Below are 14,074 nucleotides of genomic sequence, written 5' to 3'. Positions count from 1 at the left end.
CATCTGTGTATGGACTACACTACATAGTGATGCTATGCCACATCCAGGGGCGTGTAAAGAAATCCAGGAGCCCCATACCAAACGTCCGATTTCTCTCTCCCTTACCCCACTGTCTGTCTTGATAACACCCTAACAGATACTCGTGGCCTGTTCTCTGTGGCCCACTCAGGGGCCCTGCCATCTGTCAAAACCTTTAGATGCTATGTCCACTGTTCACCTTAACATCTAAGGAGTTAACCTGCTAACTCAGATCACAGACGTAACAAGTGCCTGTTGTGTAAGGTATCTGGTACCCGCTGGGCATAGAGCGCCCTCTGCACAGTTATATGCCTGTGAGACTGCCATGTTCAGGAGACCTGCGACCAGTCCATGAATGGTGCTCAGAATATGGATCACAGAACACAGATGTGTGAAAAAGGCCAACTGATTTGCGTTCTGTTGGTTGCCATGGATAAAGCCTCCTCTTATCTGAGCACTCTAGTCTAGTCACCATGTGAACAGTGAGCCTCGTTGCTTCCCTTTACCAATCAGAGCTCCGCTTTTATTTCTTAAACCCCTCTGGTAGAAAGTAAGCTGAGCTCTGATTGGCTGCTGTGGCAGCAAGGATTGGTACACTGTCAGTCAGTTTCGATAAATGAGGCCCAGTGATAGCTGTGAGTAATAACACTCCATTACTGCCGGTGTTTGTCTTCCTAGTCTAGTCGCTTTCTTCTCCTCATATCTTCATCTTATTTCTGAGGACCTGTAGGACAAGCTGAGAAATGTTTGCTTAAGTTGTTTAAAGTGTATTTCAATGTCACCATATGACATCAGCGGCTCCAACTTCTCCAAGGTTCAGATAAGACCTTGTACTGACAACCACAAGTATTTCTCTGCACCCACTGCGCCTTAAAATAATATACTGGTCTGTAATACACAACTTATTACCTCCTGTATTATGCTCCAGAGGTGCACTCAATATTCTGCTGGTGCAGTCACTGTGTACATACATTATATTACTGATCCTGAGTTACATCCTGTATTATACTACTGAGCTGCACTCACTATTCTGCTGGTGCAGTCACTGTGTACATACATTACATTTCTGATCCTGAGTTACATCCTGTATTATACTCCAGAGCTGCACTCACTATTCTGCTGATGCAGTCACTGTATACATACATTACATTACTTAAACCTGTACTGATCCTGAGTTATATCCTGTATTATACTACTGAGCTGCACTCACTATTCTGCTGGTGCAGTCACTGTGTACATACATTACTGATCCTGAGTTACATCCTGTATTATACTCCAGAGCTGCACTCACTATTCTGCTGGTGCAGTCACTGTGTACATACATTACATTACTGATCCTGAGGTACATCCTGTATTATACTCCATCGCTGCACTCACTATTCTGCTGGTGCAGTCACTGTGTACATACATTACTGATCCTGTACTGATCCTGAGTTACATACTGTATTATACTCCAGAGCTGCACTCACTATTCTGCTGATGCAGTCACTGTATACATTACATTACTGATCCTGAGTTACATCCTGTATTATACTCTAGAGCTGCACTCACTATTCTGCTGGTGCAGTCACTGTATACATTACATTACTGATCCTGAGTTACATCCTGTATTATACCCCAGAGCTGCACTCACTATTCTGCTGGTGCAGTCACTGTGTACATACTGTACATTACTGATTCTGAGTTACATCCTGTATTATACTCCAGAGCTGCACTCTTTATTCTGCTTGTGGATGTCAGATTTCCCCCAAAGCTCGCTTGCTGAGTTCATCTCTGACTTATTTTTTGCAGGACATTGAGATTATCTTCAGTAACATTCTCGACATTCATGAATTAACCGTGAAGCTTCTGGGTCTGATTGAGGACACTGTGGAGATGACGGATGAGAGTAGTCCCCATCCACTGGTTGGAAGCTGCTTTGAAGATTTGGCAGAGGTGAGGACCAGACTCCATTCATACATGTGGGATTTTATTGTATCTGCGCTGTCGGTTTCTACTGCATGAGTGTAATCTGGAGAGGAGGTTATGGATGTACGGCAGGATGTTGTTTTATGCCGGTCGTACATTACGGGTGCTAGTTATACTCGCTATACTATCTATCTGTTGGATAATATAATAATTCATTAGATCCAAATCATGAACCTTCTCCCCTGCTTTTCCCTCAGGAGCAGGCCTTCGACCCTTATGAAACATTATCCCAGGACATCCTAGCTGCCCAGTTCCACGAACATTTTAACAACCTCATGGCTAAGCCGGCAGTCACTCCTTATTTTCAGGTAACTTGATTTTGTTTGTTTTGAGTTTTTGAAGGGGGGTTTATTCACGAGGGTCTCCAGCATATTTACTTCCACAAATGGACATCTCCTTACATTGTTGCTAGGAGATGATCAGGAGCTGTGGCCTGATCAGCAGCAGGTGCAACCATCTGCATAGACCGGGATCAGTGTTCTCTCCAATCTCAGCCATGTAACCCCTTACATGCCAATAGCAACCCACAGCATATTGAGAGTTTAATCTCTTTCCTGCTCCATGGAGTACTGTCTGAGCTCCTGTCCCTGCTATTTAACCACTTAATTCCACTGTCAATATCTGACAGCAGCATTTTACGTAGTGCTGGCAGCCAGGGGCCTCCTGATGACCCCCATCGCTGCCATCTGTGATTCTGTGACGATCAGTCACAGATATATAGCACAAGTGATTGCAGGTTCAAGTTTCCTAAGGAGACTAAAGTATTTTAGAAGTTATTTAAAAAAAAAAAAAAAAAAAAAGTTATTTCTCCTATGCCTCATTGGGGGACACAGAGACAGTGGGTGTTATGCTGCTGGCCACAAGGAGGACACTAAGTAAACCAGAAAAAAAGTTAGCTGCTCCCCTGCAGTATACACCCTCTCGCTGGCTGAGATTTCTCCAGTTCTTGCTTAGTGTCTATAGGAGGCACTTGGGTCTGGCTTCAGACCCCACTGTTTTTATTTTCATTTTTGATTTTCTGTAAATTTTTATTTTTTATTTAACGGAGTGAAGGGGGCGACGGTTCCTTTCTACGGCCTGCTCTCCCCCGAAACAACAACAACAGGCAAGCATGCGGAGTATACCTCCCCGTACACTTTCCTGCGACGAATGGGGCTGATTCCTCTGACGATGGTTCCCTTACGGTCGGTACTCCATGGATACGAGGGCAAGAGTAACAGAACGAAGCACAGGAGGCGGACCCATGACGCGTCCCCTACTCACGCTCGCGCTTCAGCATTGGCGAGTTCTGTCTCTCGCTCTCCCTCTCCTAATGTTTGCAGCGAGCACGACTCTAAATTCGAATCTGACGTCAGTCCCTCAGAATCCTCCAACTGACCAAGAGTCGCTCGATTCTCTTATAGAATCAGTCAACAGGATTCGGAAGTTGGATGACGAAAATATTCCTGCTCCAGAACACGCTATCTCATTTAAGAGGACCAAATGTGTGCGCAGGTTATTTACCAGCCATCTGGAGTTTAAGGACATTGTCCAGAAACATAGGGATTGGCCACATAAGCGGTTCACAGGGCAAAAGTCTGCTGAGGCTAAATACCCTTTTGCTCCAGACCTAATGAAAAATTGGTTACAGTCCCCTTCCGTGGACCCTCCTGTATCGCGTCTTGCTTCTAAAACGCTCCTATCCGTTTCTGAGGGCTCCTCAGTCAGATTGACTACCTGGCCCGCTCAGTTTTTTTTGAAGCTTCAGGAGTGGAGCTTTTTCCATCTTTCGCGGCGACTTGGGTCGCTAAGGCAATGGCCGCTTGGGAAGAAGTCTTAATTACTGCCTTCTAGGGTAGCAATCTTCCTCTGGGGACAACCAGCATCACCAGGCAGATAATTCACACAGGGGACCTTGTAGTGGACGCTTCTTTTAGATGCCGCAATTGCGCTGCTCAAACTGCCGCTAATGCGATCTCCATTAGAAGAGCCTTATGGCTCCGCAACTGGCGGGTGGCTGCCACATCTAAAAGATCGTTGACCTCTCTGCCCTATCAAACTGGTCGCCTTTTTGGAGAGAATCTGGACCAGCTCATTTCTGATACTACCGGGGGAAAGAGTAAATTCATTCCCTAACAAAAGGCTGTTCGGCCGTTTCGCAACCAACAGCTGACGCATTTTCGATCTTTTTGCCACAATTCCGGTTTGTCTTCCTCTACCTTCTCTTTTGGATCAGGCTGGTCCCTGCGCGGAGACAGAGGCTCCCAGGTTTCATACAGACCTAACCGCTCTTGGGAGCCCAGGTCAAGGGCATCTGGATCTCGGGGAGCCAGATCTCATAAATCTTCTACGCAACGACTTGTTGCGGTATCCGGCGGGCACCGACAAAGTAGACGGTCGTCTATTTTCCTTCAGTCACACCTGGCTCGCGGTCGTCCACGACGAGTGGGGTCAGGGAGCCGGTGGGAATTCCCCCCCCCAATACATTTTTTTCCAATTCCCCCCCCCCCCGGTCAGGCTCTGCAAAGGGTTTTTTTTTTTTTTTTCAAACCTTTTTGTGATTCCAAAGAAGGACGGGACGATACGGCCCATACTGGCTCTCAAACTGTTAAATCAGTTTGTCGAGGTGCGGCGATTCCGAATGGAATCTCTTCGACCAGTTGTCGCTTCCATGAAAAAAGTTGAGTTCCTATCATACATCGACGTTAAAGACGCTTATCCTTCACACACCGATCTGCCCGTCCCACTAGCAGTTCCTGCATTTTGCAATTCACGACGAACCCTTCCAGTTCGTTGCCTTGCCCTTCGGACTCGCCACCGCCCCCAGGGTCTTTACCAAGGTCTTGGCGGCTGTCATGGCCATTCGCCACTCTCGGGGAGTTGTGGTGTTACCGTTTCTGGACGACCTGCTCATCAAGGGTCCTTTCCTTCCAGCCTGCGAGGAATCCGTGGATATAACAGTTAATACACTTTCTCGTCTGGGGTGGAAGATAATCTTCGTAAAGTCTTTCCCAAAACCGCCTCAGAAGTTTTCCTTGTTAGGAATGATCTTGGACACTTCCCGTGGGTTGGTCATTCTCCCTCCAGAAAAGACCCAAGCCTTACAACAGGCAGCACGGACTCCTTCCCGACAGGTTTCTCACTCCATTAGTTTCAGCATTAGAATTTTTGGAAAGATGGTGGCAGCAATGGCAGCAGTCCCATTCGCACTGTTCCATCTCCGTCCTTTATGATATGCGTTGCTGTTAGCTTGGGATAAGAGCCCGTTCTCCCTGGACCGTCAGTTCCTTCTGGCCCTGCGGGTCAGACAAGTCCTCTAGTGGATTCTGAGGTCCTCCGTGAACGAAGGGAGGTCTTTTCTCCCAGTAAGATGGTTGGTTTTAACCACCGACGCAAGTCTTCTGGGCTGGGGAGTGGTCTTTCGTCACCACACGACACAGGGTCGTTGGTCAACTCGAGAGTCACGTCTCCCCATCAACATTTTGGAGATGCGAGCGATCAGATTAACTCTACGGAATTTCCCATCTCCTCGCAGGTCACCCCATCAGGATCCAATCCGACAACGCCACGGCTGTAGCGTATATCAACCACTAGGGAGGTACTCGGAGCAGGATGGCCATTCTCGAAGTGAGTCACATCCTCCGTTCGGCCGAGATCAACCATTCACCCATCTCAGAAATCCACATCCTGGGCGTAGAAAATTGGGCGGCAGATTTTCTCAGTCGCCAAGGCCTTGCCTCGGGAGAGTGGTCTCTTCATCCGGAAGTCTTTCAGCAGATTTGTCATCGTTGGGGGACTCCGGATGTGGATCTCATGGCCTCAAGACTAAACAACAAGGTTCCTCGGTTCATTGCACGATCCATGCGCCATCGGAGCGGACGCCCTAGTTTCTGCCATGGCACCGGTTCCGACTCCCGTACATCTTTCCCCCTCTTCCATTGCTTCCGAGGGTCATCGCGATGATCAAAGTGGAGGGAGTACCAGTGATCCTAGTCGCGCTGGGTTAGCCGTGCTGAGCATGGTACGCAGAACTAATACAACTAGTCGCCGACGTCCCCTGACGACTTCCAGATCGCATGGATCTAATCTCTCAGGGCCCGATTTACCACCCGAACTCCGGGGCCCTGTCTCTGACGGCGTGGCCATTGAATCCTGGATTTTAGCTCAGGCTGGGTTCTCTCACGACGTGATTTCCACCATAATTAATGCTAGGAAGCCTGTGTCCATGCGCATCTATCACCTCGCCTGGAAGACCTTCTTTTCGTGATGCAAAGATCATGGTCGATCCCCTCTAGTATATTTCCATTCCGGGCATATTGGAATTCCTTCAATCCGGATTAAAGTCAGGCCTCGTGCTTAACTCTCTCAAGGGCCAAATTTCGGCTTTGTCAGTGCTATTCCAACGCAAAATTGCCACCAAATTTCAGGTCAAGACGTTCATTCAGGGAGTCTCCCATGTGGCGGCTCCTTATAGAAGGCCATTGGAATCATGGGTCCTTAACCTGGTTCTTGGGGCCTTACAGGAGGCTCCTTTCGAACCGCTGCAGGACGTGCCACTGACCGTTCGCTCTTGGAAGGTGGTTGGTGGTCTCTCTAGTGGCAATTACGTCAATTAGACGAGTTTCGGAATTGGCGGCCCTGTCCTACCATCATCCGTTCCTGAATCATCTTCAGGACAGGGCAGTTCTCAGGACGTCCCCGTCCTTCCTTCCCAAAGTCGTCTCCTCGTTCCATCTCAATGAGGAAATTGTTTTGCCTTCTTTTTGTCCGGCACCAGTCTATCGCATTGAGAAGGCCCTCCACACCCTGAATGTGGTTAGGGCTCTGAGACAGTACATCTCGTAGACGGCTCCCTTCCGCAAGTCAGATGCCCTGTTCAGGCTTCCAGAGGGGCAGAAGAGGGGTCTAGCTGCTTCAAAAGCAACGCTAGCCAGGTGGATTCGCTTGGCGATTCAGGAATCCTACCATGTCAGGAACGCACCTGTCCCAGCAGGGATTAAGGCTCACTCTACCCCCTCAGTGGGCGCCTCGTGGGCCATTCGGCCCCAGGCGTCGGCAGAACAGGTCTGCAAGGCTGCGACTTGGTCCAGTCTGCATACTTTTACAAGACATTACCAAATTTATTCTCAGGCCTCTGCGGATGCAGCTCTCAGTAGACGCAGCCTGCAATTGCCAGTACCTCAGTGTTGACTCAGTGGTACATGGGGTATTAGCAGATGTATGCTCCCCACCCAGGGACTGCTTTAGGACGTCCCACTGTCTGTGTCCCCCAATGAGGTGTAGGAGAAATAGGGATTTTTGTCTACTCAACGTAAAATCCTTTTCTCCAAGCCAATCATTGGGGGACACAGCACCCACCCTGTTTAGCCTATTGACTCACTGTAGCATTCTTAGGTTTTGACATAGTTATGGTTATTGTTGACCGTTTATGCTCCTACTGCTTTTTTCACTGAACTGGAGAAATCTCAGCCAGCGAGAGGGTGTATACTGCAGGGGAGGAGCTAACTTTTTTTCTAGTTTACTTGGTGTCCTCCTAGTGGCCAGTAGCATATCACCCACTGTCTGTGTCCCCAAATGATTGGCTCGGAGAAAAGAATTTCACGGTGAGTACACAAAAATCCCTATTTCAAGTATTAATAAAAACAACTTATTCATTCATAAACATTCATATTTCTTCCATCCAAATGATTATATTAAAACAATAAAAATGTGCTTACAATTGACATTGCTTCATCTGTAAAAGTGTGATCTATGAAAATATATAACATTTTTCATTTAATTCTTGAGTTACACTTTGTAATGAAAAGATTTGAAACTTTAGAAATAAAGCTTTTCGATCACTGCGCTTCCTTACAAGAAATGCACTAGAGAAAGTTATCAAAACGTCATATAGACCCCAAAATGATGATAGAAAAACGAACTCTGCACCCTAATAATACAGGATCTCACTGCACCCTAATATAAAACAGGACCTCGCACAGAAAAGAAAAAGCTAAACAATGGGAGAGGAGTTCACCTTCCAATTGTTTTGACGGGGCTTGACGAAGACTTCTAGGTCTGTCAGAGGAATGACCTAAGTGTCCAAATCTCAGTCTTACACTAACTAGAATAAAGCATTGAGCCCACAGCATGTTGTCGATCAAAGGATCGCTGCGATTAGTTCTAAAGGGGGACAAAAAAGAGGAAAACCCCTTGCCCACTCTTTTTTTTTTTTTTGATCGCCTCTCCTTGGTATAGGCTTATCAATATCTGATCGTCATTTCTATAGCGGCCGTGGACGGGTATTACATATGCATCCCCTATACATTTGACATTTGATTCTGGTGTGGATCAGTAGTGCCCAGCCACAGCCGCTATAGAAATGACTGTGCGGCTTTGCTTCAGTAGCATCTGAGAACTTCCAGCCGTCTCCGGTAACAGGTGATCGGTGAGGATGCCCAGTTTTGTACCCCCCCCCCCCCCCCCCAAGGATCACATATTGAAAGCCATCAATAACAAGTAGTGGCTAACCCCTTTAAATTTAGTAAAGATAACAGGGAGAATTGCAGAAATTTTTAAATTATATCTGACACATGAATTTACCATTATGCTATCTGAAAGCGAGTAGTGCATAACTGCAAGGTCGATAATGTTCAGGGTATATTTGTTGTCTCTTAGGCCTGTTTCACACTTCCGTTTTTTCAAATCCGTCAAAATCCGTTGTTTTCCGTAAAAAAACGGATCCGCCATTTTTTGCAGGATCCGTTTTTTTTGTCCCATAGACTTCCATTACGGTTACCGCGGATCCGTCAAAAAAACGGATCCGTTTTTAAAAAAACGGATCCGTTTGCATCAGTTTCCGTCAAAAAAACGGAAACGGATCCGTTTGGCGGACACAAAAACGGAAGTGTGAAACAGGCCTTACCATGGAGATCCATGGGTTAGCGTAGTTGCTGTTTACAAAAAACTGCATTAATCACAGCATGGAAAAACTCCAGCTAAAGAACAGCTCTGACTACTAAAGCCACCACATTCCACCCCATCCCCCACCCAAAATAAAAGACAGTCCTATTCATCTCAAGAAGAATAGTACCAAAAATTATATATATATATATAAAAAAAAAAACTTGTCCTATTCTTTAGGATCTAATTGCTATGGTCACTAAGGGGTAAATATAAGATTTGCTTTAGACTTGATACATTTCAATTTTTTTTCTTTCTCCAATCTCTCCTGTATAATTTTCCCCACAGTCCATTTCAGAAGGCTTTAAAGAAGCAGTGAGATACGTCCTCCCTCGTCTGATGCTGGTTCCCGTTTACCATTGTTTGCACTATTTTGAATTATTGGAGGTAAGAGGGAAAAATTTCTCGCTGTCAACTGAAATCATTCATTTATAATTACCAATTCCTGTGCAATAGCTTTTCTAGCTTTTGAATGTAAACAAGAATGTTGAAATTTAGTGAGAGTAATCGAAGGTCTTTAACCCCTTCCTGACATCAGACGTACTATCCCTATGCCCATGGACGGGATAGTACGTCTACCGCGATCAGCGGCGCCCACGTGGTGAGCGCCGCTGATCGCGGCCGGGTGTCATCTGATTATCACAGCTGACACCCGGCACAATGTGTCAGGGGCGGTCACGGACCGCCCCCGACACGTTAACCCCTTGCACATGATCGCGGTGTACCGGGGGTTAAAGGGAAGCATCGGCAGGGAGGGAAGGGGCTCCCTCCGTGCTTCCCTGAGCCCCCACGGCAGCGCAATGCGCAGCGCTGCTGCCGGGGGTCCTTTCCTGCAGGCCCCCGAATCCAAGATGGCGACGGGGTCCTTCGGGGGCCTGCAGGGAGCTGGCTTCCTCAGTGCCTGCAAAGCGCAGGCATGAGGAAGCCTTGTGAACTGCCTGTGACAGATCGCTGATCTGTCACAGTGCAGTGATGTCCCACCTGGGACTGTTTAATAAAGTAAAAAAAAAATAAAAAAAAGTGTTAAAATAATTTTAAAAAAATTGCCAAATAAATTACAAAAAAAAAAATATTCCCCCAAATAAATCCATTTTTTGAAAATAAAAAAAACAATAAAAGTACACATATTAAGTATCGCCGCGTCCGTAACGACCCGCCCTATAAAACTGTCCCGTTAGTTAAACCCTTTAGCGAACCCCTTAAAAAATAAAAATAAAAAACGAAGCAAAAAATAATGATTTATTATCATACCGCCAAACAAAAAGTGTAATAACGCGCGATCAAAAAGACGCATATAAATATCCATGGTACCGCTAAAAACGTCATCTTGTCCCGCAAAAAACGAGCCGCCACACAGCATCATCAGCGAAAAAATAAAAAAGTTATAGCTCGCAGAATAAAGCGATGCAAAAATAATTATTTTTTATATAAAATAGTTTTCATTGCATAAAACCGACAAAACATAAAAAAAGACCTAAATGAGGTATCGCTGTAACCGTAATGACCCGAAAAATAAAACCACTTTATCAATTTTACCGCACGCGGAACGGTGTAAACGCACCCCCCCAAAAGACATTCATGAAACGCTGGTTTTTGTTCATTCTGCGTCCCAAAAATCGGAATAAAAAGCGATCAAAAAATGTCACGTGCCCGATAATGGTACCAATAAAAACGTCAACTCGTCCCGCAAAAAATAAGACCTCACATGACTCGGTGGGTCAAAATACGGAAAAATTATAGCTCTCAATATGTGGTGATGCAAAAACGATTTTTACAATAAAAAGCGTCTTTTAGCGTGCGAAAGCCGCCAAACATAAAAACCGCCATAAATAGTAAATCAAACCCCCCGTTATCACCCCCTTAGTTAGGGAAAAATAATCAAATAAAAAAATGTATTTATTTCCATTTTTCCATTACGGTTAGGGCTGAGATTAGGGTTAGGGGTGTGTTGGGGCTCGGGTTGGAGTTAGAATTGGGGGTTTCCACTGTTTGGGCACATCAGGGGCTCTCCAAATGCAACATGGCGTCTGAATTCAATTCCAGCCAATTCTGAGTTGAAAAAGTCAAATGGTGCTCCCTCCCTTCCAAGCTCTGCCATGCACCCAAACAGTGTTTTACCCCCACATGTAGGGTATCAGCCTACTCAGGACAAATTGCAAAACAATTTTTGGGGTCCAATTTCTCCTGTTACCCTTAGGAAAATAAAAAATTTGGGGGCAAAAATATCATTTTTGTGGAAAAAAAATGATTTTTTTATTTTCACGTCCGAGCGTTATAAACTTCTTTGAAGCACTTGGGGGTTCAAAGTGCTCACCACACATCTAGATAAGTTCCGTGGGGGGGTCTAGTGTCCAAAATGGGGTCACTTGTGGGGAGTTTCAATAGTTTAGGTACATCAGGGGCTCTCCTAATGCACATGACACCCGCAGACCATTCCATCAAAGTCTGCATTCCAAAACGTCACTACTTCCCTTCTGAGCCCCGACGTGTGTCCATACAGTAGTTTTCTCCCACATATGGGGCGTCAGCGTACTTAGGACAAATTGGACAACAACTTTTGGGGTTCAATTTCTCCTGTTACCCTTGGGAAAATAAAAAAATTGGGGACTAATTGATCATGTTTGTGGAAAAAATACGATTTTTTTATTTTCATGCCCGGGCATTATAAACTTCTGTGAAGCCCTTGGGGGTTCAAAGTTCTCACCACACATCTAGATAAATTCCTTAGGGGGTCTAGTTTCCAAAATGGTGTCATTTGTGGGGGGTTTCCACTGTTTAGGTACATCAGGGGTTTTCCAATCGCGACATGGTGTCCGATCTCAATTCCAGCCAAAAACGTCAAATGGCGCTGCTTCCCTTCCGAGCTCTGCCATGCGCCCAAATAGTGATTTACCCCCACATGTGGGGTATCAGCGTACTCAGGACAAATTGCACAATAACTTTTAGGGTCCTGTTACCCTTGGGAAAATAAAATTTGGGTTGAAAAGATCATTTTTGTGGAAAAAATATGATTTTTTAATTGTACCGCTGTACGTTATAAACTTCTGTAAAGCCCTTGTGGGTTCAAAGTTCTCACCACATATCTAGATAAGTTCCATGGGGGGTCTAGTTTCCAAAATGGTGTCACTTGTAGGGGGTTTCCACTGTTTAGGTACATCAGGGACTCTCCAAACGTGACATGGCGTCCGATCTGAATTCCAGACAATTTTGCATTGAAAAAGTCAAACGGCGCTCCTTCCATTCTGAGCTCTGCCATGCGCCGAAACAGTCGTTCCCCCCCACATATCAGGTATCAGCGTACTCAGGACAAATTGCACAATAACTTTTGCAGTCCAATTTCTCTTGTTACCCTTGGTAAAATAAAAAAAAATTGAACCTGAAGTACTTTTTTTGTGAAAAAAAAGTTAGATGTTCATTTTTTTTTAAATATTCAAAAAAATTCCTGTGACGCACCTAAAGGGTTAATAAACTTCTTGAATGTGGTTTTGAGCACCTTAAGGGGTGCAGTTTTTAGAATGGTGTCACTTTTGGGTATTTTCTATCATATAGACCCCTCAAAGTGGCTTCAAATGTGATGTGGTCCGTAAAAATAAAATGGTGTTGTAAAAATGAGAAATCGCTGGTCAACTTTTAACCCTTATAACTTCCTAACAAAAAAAAATTTGGGTTCCAAAATTGTGCTGATGTAAAGTAAACATGTGGGAAATGTTAGTTATCAAGTTTTTTGGGTGCCATATCTCTGTGATTTAAGGGCATAAAAATTCAAAGTTGGAAAATTGCGAAATTTTCAAAATTTTCGCCAAATTTCCTTTTTTCTCACAAATAAACGCTAGTTATTTGAATGAAATTTTAGCACTAACATGAAGTACAATATGTCACGAGAAAACATTGTCAGAATCACCGGGATCCATGGAAGCGTTCCAGAGTTATGACCTCATAAAGGTACAGTGGTCAGAATTATAAAAATTGGCCCGGTCATGAACGTGCAAACCACCCTTGGGGGTGAAGGGGTTAAAGTAAGGAGTCGAAAAACTAAATATAATTGAAAGTTGGCGCACTTTCTTTTTTTTTTTTGTCAGTAGATAAACATTGGCAATAATTTTTAACATTGTGAAGGCTATATATTCATGAGTTATTGGAATAATCTGTTAAGTTCCCTTTTATTTAGCTGTTACAAGAACGCAGTGAAGATCAAGAGGACAGAGAATGCCTAAAACAAGCCATCACTGCTCTGCTCAACCTACGATGTAGCATGGAACGCATTTACAATAAGCACTCGCCGCGGCGTCGCCCAGGGTAAGACAGACTAAATTTATTTATTTTTTTTTTTTTTTCAATTTCAGACCCAGAAAAAAAAAGCAGAAACAGCTCATACAGGTGCTTCTCACAAAATTAGAATATCATCAAAAAGTTAACTTATTTCAGTTCTTCAATACAAAAAGTGAAACTCATATACAGTGGGGGAGAAAAGTATTTAGTCAGCGACCAATTGTGCAAGTTCTCCCACTTTAAAAGATGAGAGAGGCCTGTAATTGCCATCATAGATAGACCACAACTATGAGAATCAAAATGGGAAAACAAATCCAGAAAATCACTTTGTCTGATTTGTCCAGACTTATTTTGCAAATTATGGTGGAAAATAAGTATCTGGTCACCTAAAAACATGGAAGATCTCTGGCTCTCATAGACCTGTAACTTCTTTAAAGAGGCTCCTCTGTCATCCACTCATTACCTGTAGTAATGGCACCTGTTTGAATCTGTCAGTATAAAAGACACATGTCCACAACCTCAAAAATTCACACTCCAAACTCCACTATGGTGGAGACCAAAGGGCTGTCGAAGGACACCAGAAACAAAATTGTGCTGTGATTTTGCAAAAAAATAAGCAACTCCACAGTTTTTTTTGTTTTTTTTTTACCATTCGCTAAATGCTAAAACTGACCTGCCATTATCATTCTCCAGGTCATTACGAGTTCTTAGACACCAAACATGTCTAGGTTCTTTAAGTGGTGGAAAAAAAATTCCAAACTGTTTATAAAAAAAAAAAAAAAAAAAAGTGTTTGTTTTTTATTTTATTTTGAAAGGGGGGTGATTTGAACTTTTTATATATTCCGTATATACTCGCGTATAAGCCGAGATTTTCAGCTGAAAGTCCCCCTCTCGGCTT

At 44.4% G+C, this 14,074-nt stretch overlaps 1 protein-coding gene across 2 annotated transcripts in view; it reads left to right on the top strand.

The window, feature by feature from the left end:
• SOS2 (SOS Ras/Rho guanine nucleotide exchange factor 2) overlaps nt 1-14,074 on the top strand; it is a 92,563-nt gene that overhangs the window by 13,227 nt on the left and 65,262 nt on the right. For both annotated transcript variants that reach the window (XM_073577719.1, XM_073577720.1), the window contains exons 6-9: nt 1,810-1,953; nt 2,184-2,294; nt 9,196-9,294; nt 13,076-13,203. In XM_073577719.1, the coding sequence (XP_073433820.1) occupies nt 1,810-1,953; nt 2,184-2,294; nt 9,196-9,294; nt 13,076-13,203 (482 nt within the window). The remainder of the gene's footprint in view (nt 1-1,809; nt 1,954-2,183; nt 2,295-9,195; nt 9,295-13,075; nt 13,204-14,074) is intronic.

Source organism: Dendrobates tinctorius, unplaced genomic scaffold, assembly GCF_039654945.1.
Source record: "Dendrobates tinctorius isolate UK_male_01 unplaced genomic scaffold, ASM3965494v1 ptg000057l, whole genome shotgun sequence".
NCBI lineage: Eukaryota > Metazoa > Chordata > Amphibia > Anura > Dendrobatidae > Dendrobates > Dendrobates tinctorius.
Note: the sequence above shows the minus strand (reverse complement) of the source record. Positions and strands in the feature narration are given on the sequence as shown.